General features: G+C 38.8%; 1 protein-coding gene across 1 annotated transcript in view; it reads right to left on the bottom strand.

Annotated features, from left to right (window-relative positions):
- The window catches only part of LOC104515740 (RNA-binding protein 33-like), a gene marked incomplete at both ends in the record, with an annotated part of 44,155 nt that overhangs the window by 5,018 nt on the left and 21,276 nt on the right, over positions 1–17,861 (bottom strand). Inside the window, 2 exons of the mRNA XM_010159832.1 lie at positions 12,288–12,346; positions 17,543–17,861. Coding sequence (XP_010158134.1) covers positions 12,288–12,346; positions 17,543–17,861 — 378 coding nt within the window. The remainder of the gene's footprint in view (positions 1–12,287; positions 12,347–17,542) is intronic.

Raw genomic sequence — 17,861 nt, 5'->3', positions numbered from 1 at the left:
AATGTGTGTGATGGATTAAACAAACTCTACAGTTCAGCCAGAGCTACTATTTCCAGACACTAATGAACTTTTTAACGTGAAAATATGTAAACTATGGTGGGTATTTTTCTGAGGTGCTTGTTAATTATTCTGAAATACCATTACTTTTTTTTTTTAATAGGAATACACTAATTCTACAACTTCAATTTTTACTTAATGCCAAACTCTAACTGTCCTAAAATTAGTGTCAACTAATATAAAACACTTCTCCATTACTTAAAAGTTTTTGAGGGTCTTGTTTGGCTAGGTGGGATTTTTTTCTTAACAGGAGTTAAAACTATAATACTCAGAGTGGATTACTGTACCATTACAGTTAAACTCTACATTCAGCAAGTATTTGCTGCTAATAACCCCCAAATGCCTGCTGGTATTTTGTAGAAAAGACCATGCAGTGTTATTTAACTTCCAAAATTAATGAAGAGCAGGTGCAAAAGCCTGTTTTCATACTGGTCTGGTTTGGATAAAATAAGCATATTGTAATATAGATGCATAATAAATCTTTATATGCACAGTAGGTACTCTCATTTTTCATGGTTTTGCTCTCTGGACAGTTTCAAATTACAACCAGCTATTCAGTAAACACATCAACTAAGGCTCCCTACAAAAAATAATTTTAACTATTACTTCACCATCATTGAACCTATTAGGAAACTCCCCTACTTAATAAATCTCAGTTTTCAAAATGCCTATTTTTCAAGTTAACAGGTTTCAACCTAACAAAAGCCAGAATTGGAAATTCATATGATCAGCAAAGACTGCAAGGTTCTACTCTTCAGTTCAACTTTGGAGCCAGCTCTGACGCTGGGGGAAAGGACATAATATTTACGGGCCTTTCCAGTGAGACCCCCACAGGCTGGTTCACGCTCATACAGAAATGGTTACAAAGACTGAGCTACAGATGCCCATATCAGAAAGACCCAGCAGAGCACATAAAGTAACTTTTTGGAGGAGTCTTCTCCCCTTCCCATCATTATTGGATTAGGTAGTGTCATTATTATTGATTTAGTAACATGAATATTATTTCATATAATTATCAGAGTGATTATTTAAAAGCACACCAAATCGCAGAGAAAGCCTCTTTAAAACTGAGGGTTTAGCTAGATTTAAAGCTGGTTGCACAAAGAGCACCAAATAAGCAAACAGCACAAGACCTGAAGCAGACGTACCCAGCATGCTACAGCCTGGCCTTGACATCCTTTACCAACTGAGGCGTACCCCTACACAAACCTGCAACCCCTTCAGCCCTGCAGTTCCTTCTAAACCAGTACCTGCAACCCTAGGCTTAAAGAGTATTTCAAAGACCTGAGAGAGAAATCATCATTTTGGGAACTGGAGGGCTCTTGAAGAGTCTCTCAGCAAATCATCGTGGGCTCTTGAAGAGGGGGGACAGCTCTGGCTATTCTTTATCTTCTGTGAAAACCACAGAATCACAGAATGGTTTGCATTGGAAGGGACCTTAAAGATCATCTAGTTCCACCCCCCCCCCGCTATGGCCAGGGACACCTTCCACTAGGCCAGGTTGCTCCAAGCCTTATCCAGCCTGGCCTTGAAGACATCCAGGGATGGGGCATCCACAGCTTCTCTGGGCAACCCGTCCCAGTTTTCACCATCCTCTCCGTGAAGGATCTCTTCCTGATATCCCATCTAAATCTCCCTGTTATCAATTTAAACCCGTTACCCCTTGTCCTGTCACTACAGGCCCTTGCAAAAAGTCCCCCCCCAGCTTCCTTGTAGCCCCTTCGGGTACTGGAAGGTGCTATAAGGTCTCCTCGGAGCCTTCTCTTCTCCAGGCTGAACAAGCCCAACTCTCTTAGCCTGTCCCCATAGCAGAGGTGCTCCAGCCCTCTGAGCATCTTCGTGGCCTCCTCTGGACTCGCTCCAACTCGTCTATATCCTTCTGATGTTGAGGCTCCACAGCTGGACGCAGCACTCCAGGTGGGGTCTGACAAGAGCAGAGCAGAGGGGGAGAATCCCCTCCCTCGACCTGCTGGCCACACTTCTCTGGATACAGCCCAGGATACGGTTGGCTTTCTGGGCTGCCAGCGCACACTGCCGGCTCATGTCCAGCTTTTCATCCACCAGTACCCCCAAGTCCTTTTCCTCAGGGCTGCTCTTGATCCACTCTCCACCCAGCCTGTACTTGTGCTTGGGATTGCCCCAACCCAGGTGCAGGACCTTGCACTTGGCCTTGTTGAACTCCATGAGGTTGGCAGTGGCCCACCTCTCCAGCCTGTCAAGGTCTCTCTGGATGGCATCCCTTCCCTCCAGTACAGGGAACATACTGACGCCTGAACACTGAAAGCAAAGTACTAAACATCGACATTTTTCTTAAACTGCCAAAGAAACTAATTTTTGGTCTGTACTTTTTAATCTTTTTAAGGAATGTTATTAACTCATTTAATTTATCTTCTTATATTTTTACTTTGAAAATTCTTACTTTTTAGCACTTTGGTAGTTCTGAAGTGCTACTGACAGGTATTTTATTGTCAGGTAGTTTACTCTGACAAAAAACAAAGTCTGTCCCCTCTTCCTCCCCACACACTAATTTACAGCATCTCAGACTGACATTTTTATGCAATTCTGCATGCCTGCAGGTTGCACAATTTCCCCTTTTATTAACTGCCATTATTCAGTATAGCTAATGCGTAACTTACACTTTATCAATCACTTTTAGAAAAAAATGCAATGCAAACTTGTGTCTACAATTCATTAGAGTTGTGAATAAGCTTATTGAACATGACTTTCACACATTCAGGCAATCCCACCTTCTGAAAGAACATGAGATAAGGTTACTTTAATCCTTTCAAAGGACTGCACTATTTTGCCTTCCTTTTATCCCTTTAAATATCCTTCCTAGTTAAGAAATTAACGTTCTCGCTCATACAATTCTTACAGAAATTGTACTTTTACTTTTCTGCATCTCTTGTTAATTACATGATGTTATCTCCAATAATCTATTCATGAAGCACAGATAACTTTGGTTACCAATAAAAGGGAAAACTTAGCATAAATTGCTTAGCACAAAGTTAATCTTATAAAGCAAGGAATAAAGAGGATCTAACAGCTATTATATGACTTATCAGCTTCTCTAAAAGGGTCACTCTTTTTTTCATGAGACTAATTAAATACCTTAACAATGTCATTGAAACTTCATGAATCTTTCAATAAATTACACCCTGCCTCTACAACATGTTTTCATTTATTAATCTCACTTAAAATGCAAAAAGCCTGGAGAACCCCATTGACAGTTAAGCAGGGCCACACAGTTAATTCTTCTTATATGGTTTAAATGCAAAAAATAATGACCACAATAACCTCTGACAATTAAAATTATAGCCATCTGTCACAAGATGTTAATCCTCTTATTTCAGCAGCTACCAGACTTTTTCAAAATCTTCCCTAAAATGCCTACCTTCTGGTGCAAGGACCTAACTTTCCATCCTCTTGTATAAGAAGCCCTACTTCTCCTATCTTGGATACAGTTCAGAGATTGTACTGTACAAATGTACACATCCCACAAACCATGGATGGCTCTTCACATTCAAGTCTCACAGTATTCTCATTTACTGTGCACAGCACACAGAAAAGGAATGGTTCACTGAAAATTTATAACAACATGTATTTTGTTATGTCCTTAAATATAGTTTAAATGACTCATTAGTGTCCCTGTGATGTCTACGACAATCATGTAATTCCATCAAGGTGAACCAAAACTTAGCAAACACCATGGTTTTCCCAAAGGATTTAGTATTGTAAGAAGCCCTTATATAAGAATTCATGCCTTAAATGCATTTCAATCAAGAAGAAGGAGAAAAATTAAAGTTCAGAGCAATAATAAAACCCAAAACTACCATTACATGAATCTTTTCAAAGCTTCTGGAATATATTTTGAGTGGAAAGTGCGAAAAGATAGCAACTGCTGGTTCAAGAATGTGGACTGCAGAGATCTTGTTCCCCAATTTAATATTAAAAATTACTTTTGGCTTAAATGTTCTGCATAACTTGGACAAGCTTCCCCTTGATACTACACAATGCTGAGAGATAGAAATTGTGTTGGGATATTTAGGTACAGGTCTATGTCATGTGCAAGAGAAATCACCAATGTTGCATTTTACTGTTAAAGGTGCCAAAACAGAATTCAACAATCACAGAAAAGCAGTAAAAGCAAGGAAAGAGAAGCATGGAATCCCCTATTATTTAAGGCAACTCATGATCAAGCAGCTAAAATAAGGACACAGGCAACAGAGAAAAAGGAGGACACTCCCACCATAGTAAGACAATCCCAAACAGTTGAGGGAACTAAAGCTAAAAATCAGATCCACTCTATATTACAAGTATCCCTTTCCAGCAAGTTTCAGGGTATCCTTCCTAATACATCAGCCAGAGACATATTCATGTTGCAAATGGAGACAAAAATGGAATCACAGAATGGTTTGGGTTGGAAGGGACCTTAAAGACCATCTAGTTCCAACCCCTCTAACATGGGCAGGGACACCTTCCACTAGACCAGGTTGCTCAAAGCCACATCCAGCCTGGCCTTGAACACTTCCAGGGATGGGCCATCCACAGCTTCTCTGGGCAACCTGTCCCAGTGCCTCACCACCCTCTCTGTGAAGAACTTCTTCCTGATATCCAAATACTCACAACTTCAGTGTTATAAATACATGTGAGTTGGGGGTGATCCTTCTCCCTTCAACAAAAAAAGGCTCAGATTGTTACTATGTCAGGAAGCAACCAGCTTTACAGAGAGAAATATCAGATTTGCTGCTAACCTGGACTTTCACCTATATTAGTAAATGACATTTCAGACCTGACTAAATAGTAGTTCAATTATCTGATTCTTGATTCTTAATTCTGTAAGGAAATCTCATTTTTGAGATGTTTGACACATCTCTGACCTTGCAAACACACTGATGCGAGAACTTTACATACTCAGACCTCCCAATGTGCCTGCAGGTACTACTCATCTAGTGTCTATCAAGGCTTCTATCTTTTTTCCCTTTTTGAGTATCCTACAGCCAACCCATTATATTCCTGTAAATGATCTCATTTTATTGTAAACAGTAGTACACCTTACTGCTTTATGCTGAATGAAGCATTTTTTTTCCTTTCAGAATTCTAAAGAACTAACAAGAACTGAAGGTGAAGGTGAATAAATACCAGTTTATAGCTTTTTTTCTTTGTATTGTGATGACACAAGTGTACTGAACTATCTTTTTTAAAAATTATTATTGACATTTTCTCAGCTCAGTGAAAAAAGCTTAAGAACTATACTATTACCTAGGACTCTATAATAAACGTGGTTTAGTTCTCCATCCAGTGTTTAAGCACTGGATTATTCTTACTGCATTGTAGTAGGAAGTCAATTGTATATTTTAATTAGATTTCTTTGAGTCTTGACTTCTGCAAAGTATCTCTTTAAAAGTGTCTAATTAATGGCTACATAACTCTGTGCATAATACATTTTCTTCTTTGCCTCGACAGAAATTTGTGCTTTGCTTACGATGCTTAAGAAACTTCAAATTTCATTCATGTATCAAAATCAATGCACATACCTATATATACACGTATAAAAACATACCTAAATAAAAACTTTTTACTGTGAGGGTGACCGAGAGCTGGCACAGGTTGCTCAGAGAGGTTGTGGCCATCTCCATCCTTGGAGACACTCCAAAGCTATCTGGACATGGTCCTGGGCACCCGGATCTAGGTGGTCCTGCTTGAGCAGGGAGGTGGACCAGACCACCCTCCAGAGATCCCCACCAACCTCAGCCACTCTCTGATCTTGTACTTCCAAAGTACTAAAGCAGAGACTGAAGAAAATCTAACATCATTAACACAGGAAAAAAAATTAATTCTACAACTCTGGTTTCCTTGGTAATGCTAAACAGCAATCGCTTCACAGAAAGGTAAGTGACAATAATTATGAAATATAAATGCACAAATTTTCTGTTTGATTTTAGTATCTACAGAGCATGTACACTCTGGAGCTAGCATGACAAGTTAAAGGGTTACTACTGCATTTAGAAGCCACCTATTTCTTCCTTATTTAATAGCTGTTACCATCATGTTTAGCTGCTGCTGCTCCTCCTGCAGATGGGAATTCATTGATATGATTAAATTTGATGGTATGATAATGTATGGTAATCGTGATTAATCAGAAGCCCACTAGCAAATGGAGGATGTTGGGTATTATGTCACCTGCATTTTAAGCTGCATTCCCTCTATGCCAGCATGACAATATTTGACAGCTGGAGGGATCTCATGCTGCATCTGCTTGTTACTACTTATAGATCTGATAAGAAAAAGTGCCCATCATTCCTTCACTATCTTAAGTGCTGTAATTATAGGGCTTTGCAGACAAGTTGTGAAAATAGTAAGTGTTAAAAATGAAAGCTTTTTGCTAGCTGCTGAACAAGCTCTGTCTCACATCTGCAAAGGCTATAATCTGAAAGAAATGTAATTTGATGCAGCAGTCTCATTCAAACATGATTTGCATGAAATGCTGTATAAAGCAGCATCCAAGAAATGTCAATCAACACCACCTGATACCATGTATTCTGCTAAATGAAAACAAAACGCTTTCTACACTACCTGTGATCTGCCACTGCTACACAGTAATAGAGCGAAAATTTCATTTACTGTTACTCATTACAGTAAAGCCATAGCTAAAGCAGAATAATCGTGAGGAAGTAGGAGAATCATTTTCACAAGTGGTTTTTTATTTCCATTAACAGCCTGTCTCCTAAATACATACTGTTGCAAACATGCACTAGTTACTAAACACCATTACATAATAATTATCAGTTTAAAACTGACTGTACTCCGATACAGGACCGTATAAACTGTCCTTACTGTGAGTACTGGAGAATAAGCCACGACTTCAGTAACCGTTGCTAAAACCCTTGTTCACATGTAGCAACTAACAACTGCATTTATGATGGACAAAACAACATACTGCCTATTTGCATTTTCACAACAAACAGAAAACACACTTGGCAAGGAGTTTTGTTTTCAAAAGCACTGCAAGTATCTGCTTCTACATACTGCAAGAGGTGTTTACATAAAGGCACAGCCACAGACCCAGATACACTGTAATATCCATTAAACCAACCCAAGTTTTCAAAAATGGTGTTGTAGGCTGATCCACGTCAGCCCAAGGACCACTTTGGGGAAGAAGTAGTAAACCGTATTCTAATACATCTTTAATAATCAATTTGTATACTACTAATATATTGCTTGTCTAAAAGAAACATTTAAAGCAAGTGGCAGTGTAGGATAGCATCCTCTGTTTTGAGCAATGTCAGGGCACACGTTTAAAAACCTCTCACAGATTAAAGTAGTATTTAAAAACAGTGTCTGAATTGCAAACACTTGAAAACTCAGAATTTGTCAAACTAGAGTTTTCAGACATGGTGCAAACACTGAATCAAAACTCTCTTTTCACAGCATCCATTTAAGGTAACACCTGATGTCCTGTAATTCAAGTGGAAGCATGCTGAATGAGAATATAATACAGTTTACTGAGGTCTTTGCAGTTTAAGGGGGAAAATCAAAATCACCTATTCTTTGGGATAAAGATGATTTTGAAAAAAAACTGTAAGGTAACAAATCATGTCAAACTCCCCTGGGAACTGAAGACATGCAATACAGAATAGTCACAAGGGCCTGGGACAAGTCACTATTAAAGTCTTGTTTTTAATATGGAACAAAACGTAATTTATGTTACACAATTCAACTTTGAACTTGAATTCAGCAGTTATCTGAAAGGTACCTAGTGCACTAAGGTGTCCTATCAAAAGTGAAAAGCTTTGTGCATTAGCAAATATCCAAGCCTTTCCAGCATAAATTAGTCAGGCAGACACTAGTGCCACTTCTGCTTCGCGTCACTTCAGAGTATTCCTAACGTCAGCTCGGAAACTCAAGTCAACCAAGGTTAATAAAATGTGTCTGTGGGATGGACACCTGCCTAGCTTGCACCACACCGAGGGTGTCAGGTTAAGGACAACGCTAAATCAGAATTTATCCCAATTTCCTGAAAAGCCTCCTGGCAAAAGGCATACAGCTCCATTAACTGGCTCTGTGCTCTCTGCAGGGGTGTCAGAGAAGGATCCAGTGCAGAGACAGAGGGGGAATGGCCTCAGATTCCAGGAATTCCTCTCTTCTGCCTCGAGCAGTGTGAGGCAGGTTCTTCCCAACTTCCTCTTCCCTCCAAGAGCCCCACGCTGCAGTGCCAAATTTGGACACCTCACAATTTCTAGCTGAAGAATGCTGGCAGTGAAAACACCTTCCCTCTGCCACTCTCTAGCCTGAAGTGGGCATGGTAACACTTGTTCCACTTCTATACATCATTTCGAAGTTGCACATATGTGCAACATGAGTATTACTTCAGTGTTCACTAAGCAAAATAACTTATGTTAGTAGCAAAAAGTCTTTATAAGTTTTTCTGCAGGCAAACTTTGAAATATTTCAGACACAGAACGTGCTGGTGTTCTCACATAAGAGATGTGAGACCATCTGGACCATCAACTTAGCTCCTAGCTTCAGACTAAGTAGTCATCTGTCCTCTCCAACAGCCAGCAGCAGCCTACAAATGTTTAGAAACATCTCTTCCATTTTCTATTTAATTTTTTCTTCCCTTGTTTTACCCCATCCTTCTTCACAGAACACAGGAGCTGGAAGAGAAATTAGCCCAGGTAACAGACGCTGGAGAACAGGAGCCACAATGGTCCTGTGTGAGCAACAAGAAAAACCCCAGGCTCCATACCTGCACTGCGGCGTGCACAGGAACTCGTAGCTTGGTCAGAAAGCATGTTGAAAGTTCAAGATGACCCATACAACTAGTTCTGCTACTTTTCTTTAAATGGATCAGTCCCCAAAGTAGACTGTTATTTGTGAAATACCAACAGTGACACTGAGACAGGAATTTGGAAAAAGGCATCTTAACCACTTTGAAGCAAAGGCAGACAATAAAGCAAGACCTTCAGAAGGACTTTGCCAAAGAGGTTAGTTTAACCTGTTCTTTAAACACTTTAGAGTCATACGGTTGGCACTTGCACAGTTCCAAGCTAACCCAAATACCTGGAAAAACAGTAGCATCAACTATGCTTGAAGATTAGATTACTAGCAACTCCAGCCACCTGAGAAGTACTGTGCATCTTAGACATGCACAGAAGTCCTCACAGAACCCAGCCTAGTTACTACTAGTTCACCATGTTTCTAGCTCTAACACACCCCAGATCCACCATTTATTCAGTCATAATCTGCTGAATGTAGCTCTCAATCATCATTCACACTAAGTCACCTTCAGTGCTTACGGAGTGAGACAGACAAGTTCCTTGCTTGATTCAAAATCACAGTAAATGTTAAAATAACTCTAAGTAGGGAATACAGATTCCTCCCATTATGTCCTTTCTAGTACTTTCTAAACATTCAGGAATTAAGCTTTAAGTAAGAATTAATTGAACAATGAGCCCTACCCTGAAATATTAAAACACAGATTCAAGGTTAAGTGAATTTAATCAAACCCCAAGCAGGTTCAATCCTGATCAACATTACCCTGACCTGGTACTACATTATTTCTTATCATTTAGAATATGCCAATTTCTTATCATTTAGAATACACCAATATGCTAACATGCTCATTACAACTTTGTTCAACTCTTCAATTACATCCTTCTGCAAAAGGCTGTAAGAATTAACCATTACATGGTTACAAGTCACTTCATTAGCCCTAAATTAATGACACCTGGCTTCCAATGGATTTATGACTTGGCATTGATTAGCTCTGATTGAAGCTCTTCCCATCCTTGTTGCACGCACCAGCTCTCTGTGCTGAGAGCTTTCTCTCCTAGATAAGACAGGAACTCAGAGGCAATGTTTCCTTCAGACAGGGCACTAGCCACCTTTGGTATCTGCCTTAGAAGAATTTCATTACCTTTAATGCTTCCACCTCTGCTACATTCAATGAAAATAAACCACCTAGTTCAAAGTTGAAGGGGAAAGCAGGCTACAAGTATTTTATTCTAACCCCACAGTTTTTGAGAAACAAAGCAATCAAAAATCAGTTGACATCTTCTGACTAAGCAATCCTAAAAATGAGCATATTGAACTTATTACATATTCCTTCTACAATGAGAAAAAGGACGAATAAACTATAGTCTGGAATACTTCTTTGATCTTTTTCAAATGCCTTGTCAAAGCTGTCTAACCATTGCTGTATTGCTATAAGTCAATGTTAATAAACAAGTGAATTATAATGACACAGAGGCATTTGACACAACAGCAAAAAAGGTAGTTCTGCAAGATAAAACGTTAGTCAAAGTAAATTTGTCTTCAGCTCAAGAGCTAACATACTACATTTATTAAAACAAACATGAGATTAATTCCTAATCCTAATATGACTGATAACCTATGCAAAATTTATGAAAGTACTTCATAGGGAAGTGCATTTTATAACTCAGTGAGTCGCAGAGAGATTAAGTAACTTCCTCAGGGTCATACAGCAGGTTACTAGCTGAAGTAGAAGAAAAAAAAAATCACTGAGGGCAACCAAATCACAGTACTGATCCTCTTGGTTAATCTAGTCCTCCTCCTCTTTATGAAAAAAAGAAATCACTGCCTCTTTGCTCGTGCACTGTCTACATAAAAAGGCAGAAAGCAGGCAAGTGTTTTCCTTCAGGCAAACAGACACAAGAGCCCTAACCAAAAATGTTCAATCTAATTTATTCCTTTTTAAAAACTGTTGCATATAAGATTATCTAGGTTTGCAGTACTTCTCAAAACCAAAAGTGAACAGAATTAAAATTTAATTTCACAGTCAATTAAAAAAAATTAATTTCCAATTTTTCTGCACTGATGTAAACACACTTCAAAGATGCCAATTACAATGCCTTTACAGATATTCCTTGTCCTCCTATTTCTTTTCCATCCCAAATTGTGTTTACTGGCAAAGCAACTTAGAGTCAAAAGAAAACAAATGCAAGATACTTGTTTTTCATAAAAATCAATTAAAATTATTTTTAAAATGTTAAGGTCTCCACACAATAAAGGTCGCCAAAGAAAACTATTTCCTCTGAAAAACTATTGAACTCTGAACTATAATCCTCTGAACTATTTTCCCTCTGAAAACCACTATATTTTTTAATAGAAAAATATCTTTCATTAAAGCGTTGATGATAAAATTATGTAACAGGAATTTACTAAATGAAGCTGCAGTTTTACTGCTTAACTTCTTTATACTTCACAGAAGAAACACAGCAATTTAAAAACTCAGTTCCTGTACGATAAAAGGACACAAAATTTCTCAGCTAGATGCCCTGTATGAAAAGTATTCCATGTCACTAATAACCAGGTATGCACATGGCAAAAGTCACAGCAGGTTTCTGAAATCTGCTTCTTTCAAATACAGCTGATCTGCATGCAAGTAATTTACTGTGTGATACTACAGACATTCACAAACATCTACTTTCCTCCTTCCATACCACGCATTAACACCCACAAAAATTGTCCTCCATTATGAATTTGGGAAACATAACATATGGGTCTTTATTTGAAAATATTTAAGACATTCTTGCATGAATTATTTTTTCTTTTGCTAATTTTGATACTCTGCAAGCCACTTTAACTAAAAATGTAGGACAACAAACCTGCAAAACTATGAGAAAAGGTCTAGAAGCTTTTTCATTCACAGAATTAAAACCACTATCAAGTGAAATTAGCCTGGTGAAGCAGCCAAGTACCTTGTTTGTTTTAGAAGTTAGAAACATAAGAGAAAGCAAGGTCAAGCAATGCCATTCCCTTTTTGTATATAAGAAACATGAGTATTCAAATGCCTGAAGTAATGACAAAACCGACTGATTTTCACAATAAGTATATATTACTGCTTTTTAAGCTTAGGGATTATTTCAAATAGCCTTTTATTACATCAAATAAAATAAGGATTCTATTTATACAGAAAGAGTGGAGTAATAAAATGAAGCCCGTATTCCATAAGACAAGATGCATTCATGCCTCTCCCACTGGAGAGACTAGTTCAACAATTTTACAGTTAAACAGAATTAATTCTACTCTCAAAAATCCATTGACCTTAAGCTTTTAACAAACATTTTCAACTGCAGAGTGCATTGTCAATATTCACAAATCCTTAAAATTATATTTCACTAGAAGAGCTTTTATTTGCTATATTAATATTTCCTTGCAAATGTATGCTTATCCATATCAGAGAAGAAGAAACAGCTGCTACTCACAGGAAATCTCTGGGGTCCTACAGCAGGTCTTGGCTGGGATGGAACTGGCAGCAAGGGCACTGAAACAAGAAGCACCTTTTAACACCATTTGTTTTACCTCACAGTTGTTGCTGTTATTTCCAAAAGCAGTTGCAATAAGAAGCCATGATTAAACTCTGCTAGGTTTAGCCTCATATGTCACACTCCCTACAATTAACTTTAAGCAACCATTCCCTTTCCTGCAACACGCAACAGGGCAATTAGGATTCTCTTAGTTAATTTACATAATTTAATTCTGCATTTTCCAGGATTAAATTGCTCCTTGTTGCAGGAAGGGAAACTAGAATACTTATTCAGCCAAAGACATGTCTTAGACAAAGCTGACAGACTAACGATAGTTTCACGTTTCAAACAGAAGGATACACGATTAATTTGCCTTCTCAACTTCACACCCCTCAAGATTTGCTAGGTATCTCCCAGTCTCACCACCAGCCTCTCATGCCCATGCTTGTTGCAGGAGGTTATCTGGTATAGATATAGGAGGGGTAAAATGAGGTAGGCAGTGGCAATTAACGGCAAACAAAAACTGCTTGGCCTGGCCACCATAATGGTGTATGCAGCTGTGAGCCCAGTTTGGGTCATCACAGAACTGCTGATCTTGGGTGACAGGTTGTTATTTCATAAAGAGACATCAAGAATAATTAGGAGACCCTCTTCCTGAAAAACAACCTCCAAAATTAGTATTTCAGGGGGACATAACACGGATGAATTGTCCATACAACTGCATTTCAAAAGACATGTCAAAAAAAACCCAAAACAAACAACACACAAAACCTTCCCCCAAACACTGACTTAGTATTAATGTCTAATGTACAAAGTATCTACAGCTGGATCACCCCAGGGACAGAATTGGTATGTGAATTCCCGGTACGGAGTATAATGTCAAAGCTCACATTTCCAGCACACTTTTTATTTCCTCTCCGAGTTAAGTGGTTAAAAATACAACTGTTTCAATGTTAAGCAAAAGGCCTAGAGAAGTGAAATAAAGCATTTCAAACAGCACTGAAGGTGTTCTCATTTACTAAGAACTTTTACACAAGGTTATTTTTCTTTACTTCTGAAAGCGACAGGAAAACATTCCCCACACAAGGATAAACATCAACTTTGTAGACACCTACTGTATTAGACTTCAGAGCAGGAAAGATGGTAAGAAATGCAGCTAGTTCCAAGGAATGGTTGGGTGCATTTCCCAATGCAGGAGTTTGCTAAGATGCCTCAACCCCCTTTTTTTTCCTTGGTAACTGAGGCACAAGAACTAACGCATTAGTGGTTATTTTTAGTTCGTGTCCCTGTCTGGCTGCTACCCACTTTTGTGAAGTACTTGGGGTTTACTAGTTAGGGACCTACAGGGTAGATTAACTGCGCCAGTCTTTCAACACCGAAGGACTGTGCCCAAACTTCCTATCAGGTTACACGAGAAAATCAGTCGAATAGTCACATCTTGTCTTCTAATGAACATCTGTCAGTATCCAACAGCCACGGCCACCTGGAAAAAGCTGACAGGATGCTCTTGACAGACCGGGGACTAAAACAGCTCAGGTACTACAGGTCAGAGAGACACTGAGAAAATTCACGTAAGGTGGGAAACGCAGAGAAACGTCAACTGAGGCGGGCACTCGTGTCTATTTCAGTATTCTGCCTCTGGCAGTAGCATACAAAGATATATACTTATGTATTTTAAGCAAATTAATTTATTACTCATGGAACAGCAGTTGAAACACCATGCCCTCTCAATCCTTGGGCACTTACTGAAGCAGGAAAGAAATTTCAAATCAGCACTGATTTTCCTGATGTGAAATATTCCATAGGTTTGAAAAGTACGTTTCAAAAATAACACATGGCATGTTGTTACACATTATTTTAAGAATAATAAATTGCTTTTGGCTGTAAATTCCAATTCTATACCTGAAAAAATGAAGAAGCAATTCCCATACTGATTATTTTGGAGAATTCTAATGTAATTTTTCCCAAGAAAAATAGTTTTTTTAAAGATAAATGGCATATTAATATACCAAGTTGCCATAAACTACTTATTAGTTCATGTTAATTTTGGCAGCACCACAGTATGGTTATTTGAAATAGTTATTTGTGGTATAATCATTAAGGGGAAAAAATAAATACCTGTATCAGAGGCTGAATTAGTATTTCACAGGACATTATGCACAGTCCTCCAGTATTTGTAAACTGATCATAATCAAATTTGGACACACATTCAGCCAAAAATTACTACTTGCAACTCAAAGCTACTTTACAGAATAAGACACAAGGAGAGAAAAAACTGTATTATGAGAAAGCAACTAAAAGACACGGGATTCTAACGCCACAAGAGGCGCAGCGACCACCAACTGAACAGCATCTGCAGCAGGTATGCGCAGAGGCTCGCATAACTGTTTTGGGGGGTTTGATAGACCGAGTCCTCCTTATTCATTTATGAAGTTTCAAAGACCAAAAAACAGTAGAAATGTTTGAAACAAAACTGACTTCAACTAACTGTTTTTCTGAACTAAGACTCAAGGCTGGGCAAGGAGATGGTAGCCACTGTAAGAGATTTGTCTTTAAGAGATCAAAGGAATAAGCCAATGATACGATTCTTCAAGAGTACTTGAACTCACTTCCAGGCTGAAGCAGCTGCCTACTAGAGCTCTTATTACATGATATTTTATTCACATGAAAATTCCATTAAATTTACAGAAGGTTTGAGTCTATTTTAGAAAATACTGATATATTTGATGCATTTCAAGTCTAACTCAAACCAAAAAGATGTTGAGAACGTAATTTCAATGATATGCAGTTAGAAGAAGTGACAATTAGAAGTATGTGAGCTTAATCCTGGCATAAAATTAGAGAGGGAAAAAATGCCAGTCTACACTAAAACATGACAGCACACCATTACAATTACCAGAACCTAAGTGTGCATATCATGTGCTTCCAGACGTGGCATTTTTAGCTTCCAGGCATTACATTTTCAACAACAGAATCCCAATAAACTTTGCACCTATCTGACTGTATTCTCCAATGTGTAAAAACCATCATGTATCTGGAAATATATTCAATCAAGGCAGGATCTGGTCAAGAACACAAAGTCAAGTTTCATACTTCCTGTTACCCTGAAATAAATTATGTTGCATGTCAAACATCTCCTAATGTTGCCAGCTACCAGCCTCTGCATACTGGGACCTTCAAGCAGATGGATTAAACGGAGGACGACTTCTTAACAGGAAGTTTAGAACAGCTCTCCCTACACTAGAATTTGTCTATGATTTGCCTGCAGCGACTGCTTAAAAATTCAGCTTAATATGCAAATGCCACTGAAGATTTTAGAATTATGCTCATCTACCCTGAAGAAGGCTACTGATTTCCAACACATTTTCAAATATATACTTTCACATAACATAATGGTACTGCAGCAGACTGAGACGGCCATTACTCTGAGCCACTGCAGAAGATGGCTTTCAAACATGCTCCATAATCAAGGTTTGAATGTGATCTTTTAGGTCACTGTAGAATTTTATAGGACGGTGCACACCCTTCAGCAGAAATATCCTGCAGTCTTGCCAAGGATTCCTTCAGTAAAATGGACAATACAAAGGAATTTCATACAAACCAGCTGCCATCAATACACATAGCAAAGATTTCCTGTACTGAAATACAGGTCTTACACGATTCAAAAGTGATCACTCATTCTTCAGGGCTGCTCATTCTGAGAGGACAACTAGACTTTTACCAGTGAAGAAAACAATGTGCACGCAAAGTCAGCAGGTGTACTATCTAAAATAAAACCAAAACCTACAAAACCAATATTGAAGATCTCCTAACAGGCAGGAGGAACACAACTTTGTTAAAGTGAAGATCTGCAAGTAAAGACAGAAAAAAGACTATGTTTAAAATAAAGCGAGGCCCCTACAATACCATATGTGCCATAGGTGTAGCTCTAAGGCTGAGACAAGCCTGAAGCCACCTAATAACACGGAAAAAAAAATACTTCTGATGTTAGGCAAAAGCAAAAATCCTCAGCAGCCACTGGTGGCATTAGGAAAATACTTAGCACCTTGATACAGAACATTTGTTGGCTGTTTCATGGGGAGAGAAGAGAGGCACCTAGAATAGTCTAAAACCAATTTTTGCTTTTCATAAAATATAACTGTTGCTTTGGAAGTGTTAGGAAAACGCACAGAAGGCATAAATCCAAGACTAAAGGAGCTTTTGGACTGCTTCCAGATAATCTGTCCCTATGTATGATTTGGTGGGAAGCACTGATTTTATTAGACAGGAAAAAGCAAAATAATCTCTACAACACAGCTACTATGAAGCCACCTGTGAGAAGCGTGATAGATCTCTATCAACTGGTAATATCCCACCCTGCCAAATTCCTACTTTTCACTGGTCAAGTAAATGAAGCAAAGATAACATTGGCTTGGAGTTCTGATGATTTATTGGGGGGGGGGCGGGGGAAATACAGAAAACCTAATGGTAAGTGTGTGTAAATATGTATTTGTTTACTTTGTCTAGTCCCAAAAGAATCACAAATCAGAGCTGCGTAGGTGTTTTTATTCTCTTAGGGATTACATGCTTCCTAAATAATTAGCAATGTTAACGGGTCTGCTGACAGCTGCCCTAAAGAGTGCAGCCCAAAGAGTGCTTGCATTGAGTTACAGAAAAAAAATACTTGCAGGCTGCAAATCAAATAATCCCAAATGTGGTACTGAAAGGAGAACTAAGGGCACGTATCTTGTCAAGTAAGGACAGCAGCTGGTACCTTTCACCGAGCAATTTCACTGCAAGAGGCACCTCAGTGTACTCTCATGGAAGCAGTTAGGTGGTCATTCTGTGAATGCTTGGCTGAAGCTGGAATGATGCAGGACAGTAAACTGCAGTACTTGCCCAGTTTTGAAAACTGACATTTGCTGCTTTTAAAAAGCACATTCTCATTTCAGTTTCCATTTTTACTGCTCTTTGCAGGCTTTACAGCAGAATAGCAAAGATGATAAATGAAGCTGAAAAGGCTTTACTATTTCAACTGGCCACAGCCCAACAACATTATGTCTTACTTCAAGCAAAACATTTGTTTCAAGCGTAAAAAAAAACCAACCAAACAAAAAACCAAACCAGCCTGAAGCACATTTGCATGAAGTGATAAACAAGCAGGTTTTTACATCTCTGGCAAAGAATAAGATGAATCACGCCCATATGACTGGGAAGGCGTTCAGAAAGCTCACCTTGTACAGGTGTCACTACAGTCCCCTTGAAATGCGGATTTATGTGTATGTTCTTTGGTTGCTGAGGTGTCACTGGAGGTGGAGTCATCATTATTCTAGGTGTTTCTATCTGAGGGGGCATATGTAGCCCTGGAGGAGGAGAAGAATGATGCTGATGCTGTAAAGGAAGCAGAGATTGTAACTGTTGCTGCTGCTGCTGTTGTTGTTGTTGCTGCTGCTGCTGTTGCTGCTGCTGTTGTTGTTGTTGCTGCTGCTGGTGCTGCTGGAACAGACTCCTAACAGGTTGCTGGTGTGTTGGAATTAACCTCTGTGAATGAGT

The sequence above is a fragment of the Eurypyga helias genome, unplaced genomic scaffold (assembly GCF_000690775.1).
Source record: "Eurypyga helias isolate BGI_N326 unplaced genomic scaffold, ASM69077v1 scaffold281, whole genome shotgun sequence".
Classification (NCBI taxonomy): domain Eukaryota; kingdom Metazoa; phylum Chordata; class Aves; order Eurypygiformes; family Eurypygidae; genus Eurypyga; species Eurypyga helias.
The sequence above is the reverse complement of the archived record's forward strand: the minus strand, read 5'-3'. Positions and strand labels throughout refer to the sequence as shown.